We start from the raw sequence: 21446 nt of genomic DNA, 5'->3' as shown, positions 1-21446 counted from the left end.
GGCGGAAATCCCGGGGGGGACGGGGGGGACACGACCCCCCATCCTGGGAAAAATATGATTTGTCCCCCCCAATATATCACTGAAACGTAACTATGTAATTTAAATAATATTAATAATACGCAATGAAAGCAATTGTGCTGATTATAGACACTTAATAGCGCGTTTTTAAGTTTCATAAGATTGCGACCCCCCCGCCCTTTGCCTCACAATGGTTTGATCCACTGCCAGTTCCTTAGCTTGCTACGTAACTGCCGTGAGGTTCATCCAGTCAATTGCGCACACACACACTAGCTGAATATGCAGAGCTAGCGCGCAAATATTAACTATTAAGCTAGCTAGTACCTAATCCATTTATGTGGCGTCGTCAAAGATGGAATCAGCATGCAGATGATGTAAGTTAGTGCTTCAAAGTCCCTGTGATAAGGTTAGCGATAAACTGAAGTCCAAACTGAACAGAACTACACTCTCTTCTACCATTGTCTTAAATATATTTAATGGTCTCGTTGCAAAAGCTAAATTGTCGCAAGGGAACTTTTATTTATTTATTTATTTATTTTATTTCACCTTTATTTAACCCGGGTAGCAAAGATTATAGCAAACACCACTGAAACTGAATTGGTGCTCGCTAGCTTTGCAAATTCAGCTATTGTTGGAAGCCAGCCAATATGAAACAAACTATTAAAATTACAAAAGGTTGCAGCATATGTTGTGTAAATGGTGAACTCATACAGCTGTCAACTCTTGTCATTTTAATCCGTTTCACATTTGCTAGCTACCTTTTAGATCGAAGCCCATATAGAATGATTGAAGATGATAGAAGCCCATCTCCTACTGTACATAACCTACACACTGTGTGTGTAGCCAGCCAGCCAGCCAGGTAGAAAAATGGCAGAAAAATAAAAGACGGACATCAGAGTATTTTTTAATACACCAAAACGCATAGTAAGAACCCTAGTAGCCTAATATCTCAAAGACTAGTTGATAAAATGTTCATAAGAAAGAAATGAAATTCTAATGGAAATGTTTCATAATGATGTCATTAGGCAGAGCAGGCAACAGATGGCACACAGACAGCAGAGTTGGGGACAGATATGCAGGGACAGACTGGCAGAGACAGGGAGTCTCAGGTAAGTTTGTTGAGTCTTTGTTTGGCAACATTATGAAAGCTTCTCAATTTTTTTTACTTGTAAAATAGGAACATAATTGGAAAATGCCATGGATACCCCCACTCTCAACTTAAACTGGTGACTGAACTAAGATTTGTTAATGGCAATGGTATTGCTGTTGTGATTAGTTGTGTAGTTTTGGGTACCGGTAGTTAGGAGTACGGCAAACACCTTATTTCTTTGGTTCCTCAATATACATTTACCATATTACAATGTAGGCTATGTGTTACAGCACTACTTTTGGTGTCCCCCTCAGGAATTGCTCTTGAGAAAATTTCATGTAATTGGCCCCTCCAAAGTGGATATCAGATTTTCGCCCCTGCCTCCCGTGTAGTTCTGGGCTGATTCCTCACCGTTCTCATGATCATTGCAACTCCACGAGGTGAGATCTTGCATGGAGCCCCAGGCCGAGGGAGATTGACAGTTATTTTGTGTTTCTTCCATTTGCGAATAATCCCACCAACTGTTGTCACCTTCTCACCAAGCTGCTTGGCGATGGTCTTGTAGCCCATTCCAGCCTTGTGTAGGTCTACAATCTTGTCCCTGACATCCTTGGAGAGCTCTTTGGTCTTGGACATGGTGGAGAGTTTGGAATCTGATTGATTGATTGCTTCTGTGGACAGGTGTCTTTTATACAGGTAACAAACTGAGATTAGGAGCACTCCCTTTAAGAGTGTGCTCCTAATCTCAGCTCGTTGCCTGTATAAAAGACACCTGGGAGCCAGAAATCTTTCTGATTGAGAGGGGATCAAATACTTATTTCCCTCATTAAATGCAATTGTATTTGTTGTCCATATCTTATGCCTGGCCATACCAGAAATTCTGCAGTTTTATCAGCTGTCCGGGGAGCTGGTCTCAGATGATCCCGCCGGTGAAGAAGCCTGATGTGGAGGTCCTGGGCTGTCATGGTTACACATGGTCTGTGGTTGTGCGGCTGGCTTGTCTTACTGACAAATTCTCTAAAACGACGTTGGAGGCGGCTTATAGTAGAAAAATGAACATTACATTTTCTGGCAACAGCTCTGGTGGACATTCCTGCAATCAACATGCCAATTGCACGCTCCGTCAAGTGTGACAAGACTGCACATTTTAGAGTGGCCTTTTACTGTCCCCAGTGCAAGGTGAACCTGTGTAATGATCATGCTGTTTATTCAGCTTCTTGATATGCCACTCCTGTCAGGTGGATGAATTGTCTTCAGAAATGCTCACTGACAGGGATGTGAACAAATTTGTGCACAAAATTTGAGAGAAATAAGCTTTTAGTGTGTATGAAAAATGTCTGGGATCTTTTATTTCAGCTCATGAGACATGGGACCAACACTTTACCATGTTGCATTTATATCTTTGTTCAGTATACAATATCGTAGATTGCTAAATAGCAATGATGAACTGACATAATGTAGCAATGAGCAACTCAAATTATTAGATTGCTGAACAGTAGAACGGACCTTGGCACTTTTCTGAGAGGAGGTATTTAAAAGCCTGCATTGATAAGGCCAAGCCATTTAGGAACAGAACAGAGTTCCATTAAAACTAAGAACATCATTGTCTTTTATGTTCAGGTGGCGTGTAGGGTAACTACTAGAGCGTAGCAGAAAATAGACCTCTCACATCTGTCCTAATGGACCTACCTTCTCTTACTATAAAGGCCGCAAAAAAGTTTGACTTTAGCTTCCATTAGTTCCCATTCCCTAATTTAGCCTATGTAAGTGCAATACTTTTATCTACTGACCCTTTTTTTAAATATTTGCTACATTTTGTAAATTAAATTACATTTCACTGATAGAAGTACATAGTGCATATATCTATTAGAGTATGCACAAAACAACCCGTCGTATGGATGTTCACACACAAACACACACGCAGAAAGGAGCTGTACTCACATGTACCAGTTGTGCTTCTGGATCTGCTCTAACTGTAGAGACACACAGGAAGAGGAAAAAAACATTGTGTTAATGACACAGCATGTGGAACAGATGCTGTGACAGACAGACAAGTGAACACAGCAACATGCCTTATGTGTTCTTACTGTATGTATTACGACACACTTAAGACTTCTAGTAACAACCCAGTCTTTACCTACTGTAGCGACAACAAAAATATAATACACTATATGTACAAAAGTATCTTGACACCCCTTCAAATTAGTGGATTAGTCTATTTCAGCCACACCCATTGCTGACAGGTGTATAAAATAGAGCACACAGCAATGCGATCTCCATCGACAAACATTGGCAGTAGAACGACCTTACTGAAGAACTCAGTGACTTTCAACATGGAGGCCACCTTTCCAACAAGTCAGTTTTTCACATTTCTGCCCTGCTAGAGCTGCCCCGCTCAACTGTAAGTGCTGTTATTGTAAAGTGGAAATGTCTAGGAGCAACAACGGCTCACCCGCGAAGTGGTAGGCCACACAAGCTCACAGAACAGGACTGCAGAGTGCTGAAGCGCTTAGCGTGTAAACATCATCTGTCCTCGGTTGGAACACTAACTACCGTGTTCCAAACTGCCTCTGAAAGCAACGTCAGCACAATAACTGTTAATTGAGCTTCATGAAATGGGTTTCCATGGCCGAGCAGCTGCACACAAGCCTAAGATCCCCATACGCAATGCCAAGCGTCGGCTGGAATGGTGTAAAGCTCACCGCTATTGGACTCTGGAGCAGTGGAAATGCATTCTCTGGAGTGATGAATCACGCTTCACAATCTGGCAGTCCGACGGACGAATCTGAGTTTGGAGGATGCCAGGAGAACGTTAACTGCCCGAATGTGTCAACTGTAAAGTTTGGTGGAGGAGGAATAATGGTCTGGGGCTGTTTTTCATGTTTTGGGCTAGGCCCCTTAGTTCCAGTGAAGGGAAATCTTAACACTACAGCATACAATGACATTTTAGATAATTCTGTGCTTCCAACTTTGGTGTGGAAGAACTTGACAAGCCTGCACAGAGCTCTGACCTCAACCCCATCAAACACCTTTGGGGGGAATTGGAACGCCGACACGAGCCAGGCCTAATCGCCCAACATCAGTGCCCAACCTCACTAATGCTCTTGTGGCTGAATGGAAGCAAGTCCCAGCAGGCAATGTTGCAACATCTAGTGGAAAGCCTTCCAAGAACAGTGGAGGCTGCTATAGCAGCAAAGGGGGGACTAACTCCATATTAATGCCCATGATTTTGGAATGAAATGTTCGACGTGCAAGTGGTCCACATACATTTGCTCATGTAGTGTATATTCATTCTATTTCTATGGGCCTTCCACTTACTTCAATACATAGAAAGAAGAAAAAACACATTATAGCATTAATATTCATATTATTTGTCGAGTAGATTAAACAGAGAGAAAACCGGATGAGTGAGGGATACTTAAGACGTTGGGCAACTGGGAAAGCACCCTCTATTTGACAGAAAACTCTTAATGCTGATGTGAGTGAGAGTTAATCTAATAAACTGTTAGAGGAAGTCACACTGTAGTCGTGGGAGGGTTTAAAGTGTCGCCTGTCTGTGTCTCAGATGTCTGAACCAATGGGATTACTGTCTAGAGTCTAGATCCAGAGAGGAGGTTTCCCGGACCCAGATTAAGCCTACTGCTGGACAAAATGACATGGTAACTGTAGAAACACCATTAAAAGTGCTTTTTAGTCCAGGAATACTCTTAATCTGAGCATGAGAAACTGCCTCTGAGTGTCTTTTAGTCTAAATCAGGGGAAGATGGATCCCTTTCTCTACAGTCATAAGTGATTTCTGCTTTACTAGTACTGTGGGTGAGAGCTGGGGGAGATGCTCTGATTTACACTGCGGTGGTAAATATTTTGTGGTAATAAAGTGAGATGAAATTGTTTGTTACATTTATATCTGCTTAGGCCCTTTACAAGTTGCCCCCTGTATTGATTGAGAACCAATTTACCTTTCACCTGAAAGTGAACAAATGTAGTATTAAGTGCATCTTCAAGCTGAAACAAGGGTGTTGTGAACATACATCTGATCCTAGGCCTGATCTTAGCGGTAGATTAGGTGGGCCATAATCTAAATTGATGCTAGAGCAGATATTAAGGGAATTGTCTACCTGAAATAAGGGGGTTACGAACATACATCTGATCCTAGAGCTGATCTTAGAGGAATGTACCGTGAGTCTCTTAGTGGCATCCACCTCGATCATGCCCCGAAGGAGGTTCTGACAGTCTGGGGGGATGAAGTGGGGCATGTGGAAAACACCCAACTTCACTTTCTCCAGCAGGTTTCTCAGGTTGTCATCGTCAAATGGCAGGGCGCCCTGAGATTGATAAGATTTTATTCATAATTCCAGCCAGCAAAGTGATACACTGCATTCAAATCATCAAGGATAACACAGAAAAGTTAACCATTTATTTCCATTGTGGTCCTCTGAACACAGAGAGGAGCATTAATACCAGAATGATGCTCAAGTTCCAGTGAAGATATTCTAATGGCTGGTCTACAGGACCCACTTAAAGCCTAGTCCTGGATAAAAAAGAATGTTCAACGGAGATTCCTATTTCCCAATTGAAAGTGTTTCCTAGTCCAAGACTAGCCTTAATATGTGTCCGGGAAACCGGCCATATGTGATACCACTCAGTAAGTCGGCATTGGAAATCTAGAGCAATGCCAAAGTAGAAAAGTTAAAGACTGCCAGGTGGGACTGTACTTTATGCATCTGACAAGGACAAACAAGAAGGTTATTGTTGTGAGCCAAGGGAATACAGTGAATAAGTATTACTCGTGGCAGTCAATGTAGGTCTATCTAGCCAGCCTTCTTCAAAATCTCTAACATGAATGGCTTTCAAGAGACACTAGGCAAGGCAATACATGAGCATGACTCAAGCCAATCAGTGAAGGTCTATCTGACATTTGAAACAGGCAGAGTATTCACACTTCTATGGATTAGAGGTGTAGTTTATGATAGCATGACTGATAGGGTCTCTTCCCATCTCAACATATCTTCATCAGGGAGAAATAATTGATGGCCATATTGACAAAAAAATTGAGAAACCCTCACACACAGACACATAGCCTATTATTTCCTTTGTTCTCGGCTTCCCCACTTTGTCACTGTCTAATCATAGCGGTGTGTGAATGCTGATGACACAGACTCTGATTAATGAGCATATGTGTGTCAGTACAAAGCTGACAGTCAAGCCAGCCCAGGAAATCCCTGCTCCAATCAGAAACATGATGAATCAACCAATCACATGGGGATGAAAGATGGAGGGTGCTGATTTCATTTTCAGTCCTGATCCAATAATCTAATGTCATCTTTCACTAACATTCTATACAGACAAGATCTAGAATCACAGGCCATTGGCAAGAAGTTTGTTTTACCACATTTATTAAGTTATGTCTCCAAACCTTTTCCTGTCCCTTACCTCAAATTCCCCCCCAGGGTATTTAAAATCATAATGAAGACATTTATGCAAGTCACTGTAGACCAAAGCCAGCGACTCACTGAGGTGCAGCTTCCTATGAAGACTTATTGTGTCACATGCAGCTACGTCCCCTGTCACTTTAACTCACATCAAACCACAACACTAATTCAACGGGACGTGTCAGGGTCATCGTCAGGGCAACGGCAGCTGTCAATCACTCACCACTAAAAGTGCAAAGAGGATGACCCCGCAGCTCCACACGTCTGCTTTCCTCCCGTCGTACTTCTCCCCCTGAGAGAGAGATACAGAGAGAGAGAGAGGGAGCGAGAGAAAGAGGGTGAGGAAGGGTGAGGGAGAGTAAGAGAGAGATAACGACAGACAAAAAAAGAGAGAAAGATGTAATCAATTATGCATTTTGTTATGGAGGTGAGATACAGATTCCACATTATTTTTATGAACTGAAAACCTCAGATTAACCTTTAAAATACTCCCTTGGGTGAGTTCAGAAAGTATTAATACCCCTTGATTTATTACACATTTTGTTACAGGCTTTTTTTCTTATTTTTGTGGGAGGGGGGTGTGTTGGATTAGCTTTAATATTGCGCATAGATTGTAGCTTCCATCAATGTAATTGTCTGCATCATTTCCAATCCCCCATTAAAAAAAATATCTAAACAAGGCCAGTTTTATTGATCCTTTTATGAGAACAACAGTTTTCAGCTGTGTTAACATAATTGCAAAAGGGTTTTCTAATGATCAATTAGCCTTTTAAAATGATAAACTTGGATTAGCTAACACAACGTGCCATTGGAACACAGGAGTGATAGTTGCTGATAATGGGCCTCTGTAAGCCTTTGTAGATATTCCATTAAAAAAATTGCCATTTCCAGCTACAATAGTCATTTACAATATTAACAATGTCTACACTATATTTCTGATCAATTTGATGTTATTTTAATGGACCAAAAAAAGTGCTTTTCTTTCAAAAACAAGGACATTTCTACATGACCCTAAACTTTTGAAAGCTAGTGTATATATAAACATGCATACATATACACATACATACAAATACACATACATATATACAGTTGAAGTCAGACGTTTACATACACCTTAGCCAAAGACATTTAAACTCAGTTTTTCACAATTCCTGACATTTAATCCTACAACAATCTGCCTGTCTTAGGTCAGTTAGGATCACCACTTTATTTTAAGAATGTGAAATGTCAGAATAATAGTAGAGAGAATGATTTATTTCAGCTTTTATTTCTTTCATCACATTCCCAGTGGGTCAGAAGTTTACATACACTCAATTAGTATTTGGTAGCATTGCCTTTAAATTGTTTAACTTGGGTCAAACGTTTCGGGTAGCCTTCTACAAGATTTGCTTCCCACAAGTTTGGTCAATTTAGCCCATTCCTCAGAGCTGGTGTAACTGAGTCAGGTTTGTAGGCCTCCTTGCTTGCACACACCTTTTCAGTTCTGCCCACAAATCTTCTATAGGATTGAGGTCAGGGCTTTGTGATGGCCACTCCAATACCTTAAGCCATTTTGCCACAACTTTGGAAGTATGCTTTAACTTCCTGACTGATGTTTTGAAATGTTGCTTCAACACATTTGTGGAGTGGTTGAGAAACGAGTTTTAACGACTCCAACCTAAGTGTATGTAAACTTTGACATCAACTGTATACTATATAGATTTTACGGACACAATCTATTTTACAATAGTTATATTTTGTTTGTTTTTAGTCCTTGCCTTCCTCTATTTCTGATATCCATCCAGTTTGATTTCTATTTGCCATATATTTGTAACTGTGCTATTTCACAAAAGTTCTGAACCAACATAGGTTGTTCCTGTAAAAGTTGCGTCATACTGCAGCATACCTTGAGGGCTGCCTCTGAATTCTATGACACGTTATTTAATTGTTAACCATTGTTACCATTAATGCTAGTTAGTTCTAGTTTGACTACCAGAGGGCATCTTTGAAAAGCATTTGATAGCCTTCAACATATATATTTTTGTAAGAACATAGTATATGGGATTTATTTGAAGAAATTTTGCTTAATTCGTTTGATTAATATTATAGTGTTTCTATTCCAAGAAAAACGAAAAACAAAACCCTTAGTGTTTCGGTCGGGAGTAGGTCACAGTACTAAGAGCAAAACATTTACACAACCTAATTGTAGTCTAACCAATACCCAAACAGAGATTCAGTGAAAATCAAAATCAAATTGATTTATCAAGACCAGTCCTCATGCCTGTCTCAGAGCTGCGCAAAACTGTGCTGAAATAGTTGATCACAGAGGGTAGACTATTGCTTCAAATCCTATTGCTTCTAACTTCAATATGCTTTTTAAATAAATAAGACCTACACCACTTTTAACAGCACATTACTCAACACTAGTGAGACTCATGTCGCCTACAGTAAGCCTACAGTATATCGAAAAAAAAAAAAATTCAATGACGTGACTTGGAGGATTCTAAATGAATATCTAATGGGCATTTTTCGTTAGGGCAAATCTGATCTGTGAGAATATCTAAGGGGCTTTTATATAATTCTAAATTAATTAATAATAATAATACTAATCGCTTTGTTTAAAAAATAACAATATTTTGGAGATGATTTTGTTTTCAAATAACCTAAAGTGAGTGAGAAAAAAGACATTCTTGAACATGGGGTGAGACATTCTTACTAATTTGTAAATAAAGCCAGTTTGTTATTTAGAATTATTTATTTCTGTTTTTAGAGGGAGAGAAACCAAAAGCCCACTGTCGCCTCATGGGTCTCCCAGTCGTAGCCGGCACGGGTATCTAACCAGCATCTGTAGCAATTCAGTTTGCACTGCGATGCATTGTCTTAGACCGCAGCGCTACTCAGGAGGCCCCATCCACAAAGTTTTAATGCTGATCAATTGCCTTGCACAAAGTAATACATGTTGTCCAGGTCAGGATAACCAAAACATTTCTTTATTAAAGACTATCAGAAAGAATGTTGGTACTTATTTATTTTGATCCAAAGCCATGAATGAGTGAGTCACTCAGCTTTATGAAGGTGCCGAGGCTATATGACTGTGCCATCAACTTTATTATTTAGCAGACGTCACTTGCTTATATTCAGTCAACACATATATCTTAAGAACATCATGGAATATAACTCAACATTTTAGTTTCTCTTAGAATTAAAAACCTTAACCTTAAAATAAAAACCACACTGTCTTTTTCAGAGTGTGAGCGTGCAGGACAGAGGAATAGAAATTCTTACACTATAGTTCTAAAAACAATCACCTTCTTCATCCTCATCATTCAGTTCATTGAAATTCAATTTTGAAGTCGTGCACAATTATCAGTTTCTATTTGGTTTATGTCACCCATTCATTGTCAGTTAGACACACATTAGCGCTTTGGTACCATAAAGTAGAATCAGTGCTCTAACTCCCTCTTGCTCTGGTCTGGAGCAATGAAGCAGTGACGCAGGGTACTATACTAAACCACAAATGACCTCTAAGTCTCGCAGCATAATCTCAAAACTTTTAGTTGAGCAACCACTGTATATACATTTTACAGACTCTGTATGTTTTACATTTGTTATTTTGTTGTTATTAGTCCCACCCTTCAGCTCCATTCAACCCCTTCCATCTATCTCTTAACACCATCCATATTGGATTTCTATTTGCCATATATTTTTCAACTGTGCTGTGATGCTTCCCAAAAGTTCTGAACTTTTCTATTCTCATAGTTTCTACAGATTGTAAATTAAAGATAAATATTTTTGATCAAATAATTATTATATTATTGATCGATTGACTATGACTTTTCAAATAACACAGTACTGCTATCTGCAGCGTTTGCTCTAGGTAAATGTTGCAATTATTCAGCCATTCCTGGACCTTAATTCAAAATGTATTAAATATATATTTTTTCACACATCTACATACAATACCCCATAAAGACAAACTGAAAACTTGTTTTCAGAAATGTATGCAAATTTATTGAAAATGAAACACAGAAATAGCTAATTTACATAAGTATTCACACCCCTGAGTCAATACTTTGTAGAAGTACCCTTGGCAGTGATTTCAGCTGTGAGTCTTTCTGGGTAAGTGTCTAAGTGTCACCATGTCCACAGGTGGCGCCTCTCCCCGTTCGGGAGGCGCTTGGCGGTCGTCGTCGCCGGCCTAATAGCTGCCACCGATTTCCTTTTCTGTTTCGTTTGGTAATGTCTGGTTAGGGTAGCACCTGTTTTGTGTTTATTAATTAGTGGGGTATTCAGTCTGTCTGTTTTGTGTGTGGGGTTGTGCGGGATTGTTTCGTGTCTGTTGTTGTAGGTTGGGGGATTATTTTTTCTTGTCCTTAAGAATACGTTACGCGTTTTGGCTTTAGGGTTGCTGGGCTGCGTCCCGCTACATTCCTAGACTGTGTTTGACTCGCTTTGGAATTATTTTTACCCTGCCTTGTCGGTTCAGTTCTTTGGACTTGCATTCTTCATTAAACGTGTTTCACGTACCAAAGTCTCCTGCGCCTGACTTCACCCCTCCTGCAGAACTACATTTGACACTAAGAGCTTTGCACAGCTGGATTGTACAATAGTTGCACATTATTCTTAAAAAAAATCTTCAAACTCTGTCAAGTTATTTGTTAGTCATTGTTAAACAGCCATTTTCAAGTCTTTTCAAAGATTTTCAAGACAATTTAAGTCAAAGCTGCAGCTAGGCCACTCAGGAACATTCAATGTCGTCTTGATAAGCAATTCCAGTGTAGATTTGGCCTTATGTTTTAGGTTATTGTCTCCCAGTGTCTGTTGGAAAGCAGACTGAACCAGGTTTTCCTCTAGGATTTTGCCTGTGCTTAGCTCTATTCTGTTTCTTTGTATACCTAAAAAACTCCCTTGTCCTTGCCAATGACAAGCATACCCATAACATAATGCAGCCACCACTATGCTTGAAAATACGAAGAGTGGTACTCAGTGATGTGTTGGATTTGCCTCAAACATAATGCTTTGTATTCAGGACATAAAGTTATTTATATACAGTGAGGGAAAAAAGTATTTGATCCCCTGCTGATTTTGTACGTTTGCCCACTGACAAAGAAATGATCAGTCTATAATTTCAATAGTAATTAAATTTGAACAGTGAGAGACAGAATAACAACAAAAAATCCAGAAAAACTCATGTCAAAAATGTTATAAATTGATTTGCATTTTTATGAGGGAAATAAGTATTTGACCCCCTCTCAATCAGAAAGATTTCTGGCTCCCAGGTGTCTTTTATACAGGTAACGAGCTGAGATTAGGAGCACACTCTTAAAGGGAGTGCTCCTGATCTCAGTTTGTTACCTGTATAAAAGACACTTGTCCACAGAAGCAATCAATCAATCAGATTCCAAACTCTCCACCATGGCCAAGACCAAAGAGCTCTCCAAGGATGTCAGGAACAAGATTGTAGACCTACACAAGGCTGGAATGGGCTACAAGACCATCGCCAAGCAGCTTGGTGAGAAGGTGACAATAGTTGGTGCGATTATTCGCAAATGGAAGAAACACAAAATAACTGTCAATCTCCCTCGGCCTGGGGCTCCATGCAAGATCTCACCTCGTGGAGTTGCGATGATCATGAGAATGGTGAGGAATCAGCCCAGAACTACACGGGAGGATCTTGTCAATGATCTCAAGGCAGCTGGGACCATAGTCACCAAGAAAACAATTGGTAACACACTACACCGTGAAGGACTGAAATCCTTAAGCGCCCGCAAAGTGCCCCTGCTCAAGAAAGCACATATACATGCCTGTCTGAAGTTTGCCAATGAACATCTGAATGATTCAGAGGACAACTGGGTGAAAGTGTTGTGGTCAGATGAGACCAAAATGGAGCTCTTTGGCATAAACTCAATTCGCCGTGTTTGGAGGGGGAGGAATGCTGCCTATGACCCCAAGAACACAATCCCCACCATCAAACATGGAGGTGGAAACATTATGCTTTGGGGGTGTTTTTCTGCTAAGGGGACAGGACAACTTCACCGCATCAAAGGGACGATGGACGGGGCCATGTACTGTCAAATCTTGGGTGAGAACCTCCTTCCCTCAGCCAGGGCATTGAAAATGGGTCGTGGATGGGTATTCCAGCATGACAATGACCCAAATCACACGGCCAAGGCAACAAAGGAGTGGCTCAAGAAGAAGCACATTAAGGTCCTGGAGTGGCCTAGTCAGTCTCCAAACCTTAATCCCATAGAAAATCTGTGGAGGGAGCTGAACGTTCGAGTTGCCAAACGTCAACCTCGAAACCTTAATGACTTGGAGAAGATCTGCAAAGAGGAGTGGGACAAAATCCCTCCTGAGATGTGTGCAAACCTGGTGGCCAACTACAAGAAATGTCTGACCTCTGTGATTGCCAACAAGGGTTTTGCCACCAAGTACTAAGTCATGTTTTGCAGAGGGGTCAAATACTTATTTCCCTCATTAAAATGCAAATCAATTGAAAACATTTTTGACATGTGTTTTTCTGGATTTTTTTGTTGTTATTCTGTCTCTCACTGTTCAAAGAAACCTACCATTAAAATTATAGACTGATCATTTCTTTGTCAGTGGGCAAACGTACAAAATCAGTAGGGGATCAAATACTTTTTTCCCACACTGTATATATATATATATATATACAGTATATATATACAGTATATATATACAGATCTGTGAGCTGCTCTGACAGCTGATGCTTAAAGTTAGTGAGGGAGATATGAGTCTCCAGCTTCAGTGATTTTTGCAATTCGTTCCAGTCATTGGCAGCAGAGAACTGGAAGGAAATGCAGCCAAAGGAGGAATTGGTTTTAACACAGTTACAGTTTACACAGTAACACAATAAGGCATTGGTTTTAACACAGTTACAGTTTACACAGTAACACAATAAGGCACTAAATTAAAACAGTAAAAAAAAAAACATGTATATATATATATATATATATATATATATATATGTTTTAATTTAGTGCCTTATTGTGTTACTGTGTAAACTGTAACTGTGTTAAAACCAATGCCTTATTGTGTTACTGTGTTAAAACCAATTCCTCCTTTGGCTGCATTTCCTTCCAGTTCTCTGCTGCCAATGACTGGAACGAATTGCAAAAATCACTGAAGCTGGAGACTCATATCTCCCTCACTAACTTTAAGCATCAGCTGTCAGAGTAGCTCACAGATCATTGCACCTGTACATAGCCCATCTGTAAATAGCCCATCCAACTACCACATCCCCATATTGTTATTTTTTTTCTCCTTTGCACACCAGTATCTCTGCTTTCACATTCATCCTCTGCACATCCATCACTCCAGTGCTTAATTGCTCAATTGTAATTACTTCGCCACTACGGCCTACTTATTGCCTTACCTCCCTAATCTGACCTCATTTGCACACACTGTATGTAGATTTTTTCTATTGTGTTATTGACTGTACTTTTGTTAATTCCATGTGTAACTCTGTGTTGTTGTTTGTGTCGCACTGCTTTGCTTTATCTTGGCCAGGTCACAGTTGTAAATGAAAACTTGTTCTCAAATGGCCTACCTGGTTAAATAAAGGTGAAATAAAAAATAAATACAATTGTAAACAGGTTGCATGTTTTGGAATATTTTTATTCTGTACAAACTTCCTTCTTTTCACTATGTCAATTAGGTCAGTATTGTGGAGTAACTACAATGTTGTTGATCCATCCTTAGTTTTCTCCTATTACAGCCATTAAACTCTGTACCTGTTTAAAAGTCACCATTGGCCTCATTGTGAAACCCCTGAGCGGTTTCATTCCTCTCCGGCAACTGAGTTAGAAAGGACGCCTGTGTCTTTGTAGTGACTGGGTGTATTGATACACCATCCAAAGTCTAATTAATAACTTCACCATGCTCAAAGGCATATTCAATGTCTGCTTTTTAAAAAACCTTTTTTTTTTTATGTTTTATACACATCTACAAATAGTTGCCCTTCTTTAGAGGCATTGGAAAACCTACCTGGTCTTTGTGGTTGAATCTAAGTTAGAAATTCCCTGCTTGACTGAGGGACCTTACAGATAATTGTATGTGGGGTACAGAGATTATGTAGTCATTGAAAAATCATTTTAAATACTATTATTTTTCATGGAACTTATTATGATACTTGTTAAACTTATTGACTCAAGATACTTCAGCTTTTCATTCTTTATTAATTTTAAAAAAATTCTAAAAACATAATTTCACTTTGACATTATGAGGTATTGTGTGTAGGCTAGTAACACATAATCTACATTTTATCCATTTTAAATTCAGGCTGTAACATAACAAAATGTGAAAAAAGTCAAGGGTTGTGAATACTTTCTGAAGGCACTGTAAGTAACCAACTGCATGACAGCTGGCATACAGCATAGTTTTTGTTTCAACTTTCAACTTTTATTAGTTGTATGTACGGGATACACCTGGTATACACCGTCCAACGAAATGCTTACTTGCAGGATCCTACCTGACAATGCAAGCACATATCCACCTTGCATACACCTGATTCACAGCTGCACTGCTTACAGTATATCAGACGACTTGTGATGACACAACACGTGGCTGTGTGGCATTGCCACTGCCTGAGGGGCGAAGAGCTGAGAGAAGGTTCATTGTATACAGAGCTGAGAGTAGAGCACTCTAAAGTGAATGGTTGGAGGGCACATGGGCTTGTGCTGCAATGCCATTATGGGAGGGAGAGAGAGAGAGAGAAAAGAGAGAGAGAAAAAGAGAGAGATACAACACTGAGGTGAGAGAAATAGAGAGCGAGAGAGAGAGAGAGGTGGAGAGGGAGTACACTTACCCTTATGACCTCTGGGCAGGCATAGTGAGGAGATCTGTAAAGTGAGACATGCACAACAGCTTTATAGAAGGCAATGCACACACACACACACACACACACCTAATAAAACACAGTTACCAGAACACGTGTGCACACACATTACGTAAACTCACAAACACATACCCATACACACACACACACACTGTTCTGAACGTAAGGAGAGTTAGCTTGAGGAATGCGTGACTGCTGCAAATGTCCCCAATAGGTGGTAGGAATATACATGTATCAGCTCTATTAGCAGAGGTACACTCTTAAACAGATAAAAAAAACTCTTATGGAACAGCAGGGACTATGAAGAGACACACACACACAGGTACAGACACACGCATACGCACACAGGCGCTAGCACACACACTCTACACACACGTACAGTACATTGTAATATTGTTGTATGGTGGAATTATACATTTTGTATTGCCGATATGTAGTAGTGTAATAATGTTGAATGATGTACTGTTTTATCTTTTGTTTTATGTGTAATGTAAGTGACTTAATGTGTTTGGACCCCAGGAAGAGTAGCTGCTGCCCTAATAAATATAGAATCACAGTCAGGAAAAATGACACTCCGTATTTAGTCAGCTACTGCACAAAATAGATTTTTGGATATGCCCAAATGCATGTCAGCCACTGACTTGTGCTTTGATTTACGAATGGCTACGATTGTATGTGCACCCACAGTGCTGAGCACACATTGTGTAGAGGATGAACCAACACTCTACTGAGTGTACTGAATTCTATACAGGAATTATGCACCTTGTCATAATGTAATTGTCATGCGACTACAAAACTGGTTTGAACATACCCTGTGATTTGAACATACTTTACTCAGTAGTGTAAAGTACTTAAGTAAAAAATATTTTAAAGTACTACTTAAGTAGTTTTTGGGGTATCTGTACTTTGCTTTACTATTTATATTTTTGACAACTTTTACGTTTACTCCACTACATTCCTAAAGATAATAATGTACATTTTCCCTGACACCCAAAAATACTTGTTACATTTCGAATGCTTAGCAGGACAGGAAAATGATCCAATTCACACACATCAAGAGAACATATCTGGTCATCCCTACTGCCTCTTATCTGGTAGACTCACTAAACACAAATGCTTCATTTGAAAATTATGTCTGATTGTGCCTCTGGCTATCCGTAAAATAATAAAACAAGAAAATCGTGCTGTCTGGTTTGCTTAATATAATGAATTTGAAATTATTTATACTTTCACTTTTACTTTTGATACTTAAGTATATTTTAGAAATTACATTTACTTTTGATACTTAAGTATATTTAAAACCAAATACTTTTAGACTTTTAATGAAGTAGTATTTTACTGGGTGACTTTCACGTTTCCTTGACTCATTTTCTATTAAGGTATCTTTACTTTGACTAAAGTATGACAACTGGATACTTTTTCCACCACTGACTTTACTATATATTTGCATTTCATTCTTAGTTAGTAGGAAGATTATTCATGGGTAGGAAGATTACCTCATCCTTTAGAAGAGGTACGACAGCGGTGTGATTGTTATCAACACATGCCTGTGTGTTTTTACCACTGGATTCACATGACTACCTAGACTGCGAAGTCCCACTCCCTCCCTGTCCTTCCCTTCCTCTCACTAATCTTACCATCTAACATCACATACCCATGAATTTATATTATGTGTACAAACAGTGTGTGTAGTAAGTATCTGGTCTGTTTGTGTTGTGTGTTATTCGTTAATAAAGATACAGTTACTTTGACACACTGAGTGTTGCTGTGCATCTGCCTTGTTCTCAACGCAACACACATGTAAGGACACACACACACACACACGTACATTCTGTAAACACAAGCTTCCTGATTGCCAGAGTCAAATTGAATTACGGTAACGTATGCAAAACCAGTCAATTTGCCCTAGTCGAACAGAGCAGTGTCAGAGCATGCAAACCTAAATCTTTTGTTTAGCACATTGTTTAGAACAACTTGTCCTTAGTTGTATCTAAACGATATTTCATGTTGAATGTTTTTTACATTAGGTACGTGAAATGAAGGATTCCTCAATGTGTCCTTCATGCAAAGTACAGTCATTTTTATCTGATAAAGATTAGATTCCATCATATGTTTATGAACGTCGGCCAGAGGGCAAGGGAGAGAAGAATCTATCACTGTGAGAGTGATATTATACCTCTACGAAGCAAGGATAAAAGTTGAGATTTTTCCATTGTCATCATGCCACCTTTTTATATTCAACAAATGATATACTGTACCGGTAACTGCCAAAATATTGGAAACACTCGAGTAAATGAGGGAAACAAAGTAGATAATAAATAATTAACAATAATTTGCTGGGTGCTTATATTTGTCCTATTTTACACATGTACAAGCGTGTATTATATATGTACAAGTGTGAATTAGAAATGTGTTTTTTGCATATCCCAAATCCCCCTGAGACACCCTCACTACGCAACACAGTGACTAGGGTCTGGTTTCAATTATGGACTATTTTGGCATAGAGGAACTACGTCACTGCCTACATCAATTTTATTCAAGCGGATAAAGTAGTGGCATATGGCAGTGACTTAGTCCCTCTATGCCAAAATAGTCCATCATTGAAACCAGACCCTAGTCACTGTGTTGCCTAGGGTCTGTTTTTTTTTTTTTTTACTTTTCAGAGAGTGGGGTCATGGCCAGGGTCAGCTATTATCAGCAGCGACCCTGGAGCAATCAAGGCTAAGTGCCTTGCTAGCGACATTTTGGTTACTGGACCAACGCTCTAACCGTTAGGCTACACTGCCGCCCACAAATGAGTGCCAGGAGCAGAGATTGAACCCACAGTCTATGGAGCAGGAGCTCGCTGCTGAGACCACAGCGCCATCCATCCATTGAAAGCAGGTGCTTTATTGAAAGTAGGGCAGGAGTGGTCACTGGATGGTTTGATGAGCATGTAAACCATATGCCATGGCCGTCTCAATCACCAGATCTTTAAGGTCAGGGCCCTCCGCAAGCCACCCCCTGTACCCGGACTTTGAACTACTCCCCTCTGGGCGCAGGTATGGGCACCCCTCAGCAGGAAAAACAGAACTAGACAATCAATTGTGCCAGGTGTGATATCCCTCCTAAATAGCTCGGGCTAATGTTCCTATTAACTCAGTAAGGCCAAAAAAAAATGTTTTATTGGTATGTAACTGTTATGAAAGTTGTATTGTCAATTTTGTTTTGTATTTAAACGCCACTTTAAATGTGTACATGACACTGCAACAAAAGTTCCCCATGAGGACAATAAAGTCAGTAAGTAAGTAAGATCTCAACCCAATTGAAAGCTTATGGGAGATTCTGAAGTGGCGCCTGAGACAGCGTTTTCCACCACCATCTACAAAATATCAAACGATGGAAATTCTCCTGGAAGAATGGTGTCGCATCCCTCCAATAGAGTTCCTAGACACTTGCAGCATCTATGCCAATGTGCATTGAAGTTCTGGCTGGTGGTGGCCCAATGCCCTATTAAGACAAATGTTACCTGTATATGTACAGTGATTCGAGAGTAAAGTTCCAATACTACCATTGAATGTGGACCCATGTAACCCTGCAAAAGAAAAACTGCATGTGTCACTATGACAACAGGGCACAGGAAATGAAAAAGGCATAATTATACAACCACAAGGGTCCTTAAGGTCAGGGATGTGACATGGCCATCGCCTGAATTCAGTGTCTTTGAAAAGGACACCTTGGAACACAGTCACACAGTGTCCAACGTGCTTGTCAGACGCATGACTTTGCCCGAGAAAACAAAGCAGATGTTTTTTTTTACTGTTTTTTGGGCTGTTCATTTGTGTTGAGTCATGACCTAGTTGTGTTTGTGCATTTGAAATGGGGACAAAGAGTTAAGCCCTCGACAGAGTTCACCTGGGTTAGCACGTTAGCCTGTCACGCCAACTTCCTACTCTTATCTCCTCTGTCACATTGTGCTGGGCCACACTGTCTGTCTTCCAGATGATAATGGACAGAGACTTAGCATTGCTACATGGCTAATCTGTAAAGATGCAGGGTAGGCTATACTGGCCCTGGTTATCTGGGCTAAAGATCTTACTGACCACGCAAACACACACACACACACACACACACACACACACACACACACACACACACACACACACACACACACACACACACACACACACACACACACACACACACACACACACACACACACACACACGTGGACACACATATATACAGGTGCAAACACACACAAGCATGCTCTTATATACACACACATGGCTTGCGGACTATGTAGGGATTGGACACACGCACGCACACACCAGTGGTGCGCGGATCAGCTGTTCATTCACCCGCACCCGCCCGCAATTGCTAATAACCCATCCACAACTGCCCGACTATGTGTGATAGAGTGACAATCTGAAACCTGCACCTCGACCCTAACCCACTAAAATTGAAAATGCACTGCAGGCTACAGTCAGAGAAGGCAAACATATTTTTTGACAGGGGGTGCAGGATTTTTTGGGGCCTTATTTAGATATGTTTCTACTTATATTTTCTGACATTTTGGTAGGCTATTTGTTAGTCAACTAGTCTATAATTAGATACATGCAGCTTCTCTTCTGTCACTAAAATACTAAGAATAATGAATAATGTCATAAATGGATAGAATGCACGGTCCAATCTAGGTGACAACGGTAATGTTCTCTGTCATCTCTGCTTCTTTCGCGGAGCAAAGACGTTTAGGGGCCGAGGAGAAAATGCAATAAAAAATATAAAAAAGGAACGATTTTCTGTGCAAAATGAGTCAGTTTGACCAGTTGTAAAATGGAAAGCTGTGAACGACCCAACACATTTCTGATAAAAAAATGTAATTCGGCATGGATGCATATTTTATGTGGTTGAAATTCTATCAGCTTTTATTTATATTGCTGATAAAGAGAGCACCTTTACAGACAGTAGGCTATCTAACTGCGCATTCACATCCTCTTAAGATGCTGAAAAAAATAAATCACATTTCTCCACTCCTGTTCACGGGTCAAAATGTTGCCTACATCTGATGTAGCCTATCATTTTACTACACGAAATGCTTAAATTCTGCAGGAGTTAATATTAAGGCTATGTGAGAGGTTATAGACCTATAGTCATGTCCAGATTTCAGTTTCCATTTAACCCACCTGAACAGTAGGTTACAGCTCCCTTGACGTGTCATAGGCCTATTTGGAGTCCCTGTCTTGTGACTGTTGAATTTGTGTAGCGCCTCACAATCATCACACACTGATATCATCCTCTTTAACCATTTCACCATATCTTTCCCAAACATTACTTTTCTGTCCCCTCCCTTCTCTTTATTTTTCACAGCTTTTCTATTATTGAACAAAATTCTGACATTGTTCATTTTGCCTCCGTGGACAACTTTTTCTGCCGTTCCCAAAAGCATTTGGCGATTGGAGCGTAGGCTCTTTGGTGCGCGTACAGTTCAGTTAGGCACTAAAGCTTAGGCTTACGCACTAATGCCAGATCGCCTAAAATATTGAAAGAAAAACCTCAATGTAGCCTATGAATTGCACAAGAATTATACATTTAAGGTATTATTTTCTCTTTATTCAACCCGCACGCCACACACCCGCCCTTCATTCACACAATATTTAATGACCCTAAAACCGCCTGCCCTGCGCATATACTGTAACCGAAGTGACTGTGGGTTATGGGTCAACCAGCGCATCACTAGCACATACATAGAACATCTCCCCCATCCTAGTGGGCCCACTGGAGTCATGATATTTAGTCCACACACACACACACACACACACACACACACACACACACACACACACACACACACACACACACACACACACACACACACACACACACACACACACCCGTTGATTTACCCGCAGCTGGTCTCCAGCAGACTATCCCCGACCTGCAGAGACGCCATTCCAAAGTCTGCTATCCTGATGTTGTTCTTTTCATCTAACAACAGGTTCTCTGGCTTCAGATCTCTGTGACTGTGGAGAGGAGGTGGGAAAGAGGGAGGAAGAGGGAGAAGGGTAAGAGGGAAAGAAAGAAAGAAAGA

The 21446-nt window shown here is 40.2% G+C and overlaps 1 protein-coding gene across 2 annotated transcripts in view; it reads right to left on the bottom strand.

Moving 5' to 3' along the window:
* brsk2b (BR serine/threonine kinase 2b) overlaps positions 1–21446 on the bottom strand; it is a 199601-nt gene that overhangs the window by 46368 nt on the left and 131787 nt on the right. For both annotated transcript variants that reach the window (XM_082969348.1, XM_082969349.1), the window contains exons 5-9: positions 21262–21378; positions 15347–15380; positions 6764–6832; positions 5287–5433; positions 3050–3081 (exon numbers count right to left, since the gene is read on the bottom strand). In XM_082969348.1, the coding sequence (XP_082825474.1) occupies positions 3050–3081; positions 5287–5433; positions 6764–6832; positions 15347–15380; positions 21262–21378 (399 nt within the window). The remainder of the gene's footprint in view (positions 1–3049; positions 3082–5286; positions 5434–6763; positions 6833–15346; positions 15381–21261; positions 21379–21446) is intronic.

This window comes from Salmo salar, chromosome 26, assembly GCF_965601325.2.
Source record: "Salmo salar chromosome 26, fSalSal1, whole genome shotgun sequence".
Taxonomy (NCBI): domain Eukaryota; kingdom Metazoa; phylum Chordata; class Actinopteri; order Salmoniformes; family Salmonidae; genus Salmo; species Salmo salar.
The sequence above is the reverse complement of the archived record's forward strand: the minus strand, read 5'-3'. Positions and strand labels throughout refer to the sequence as shown.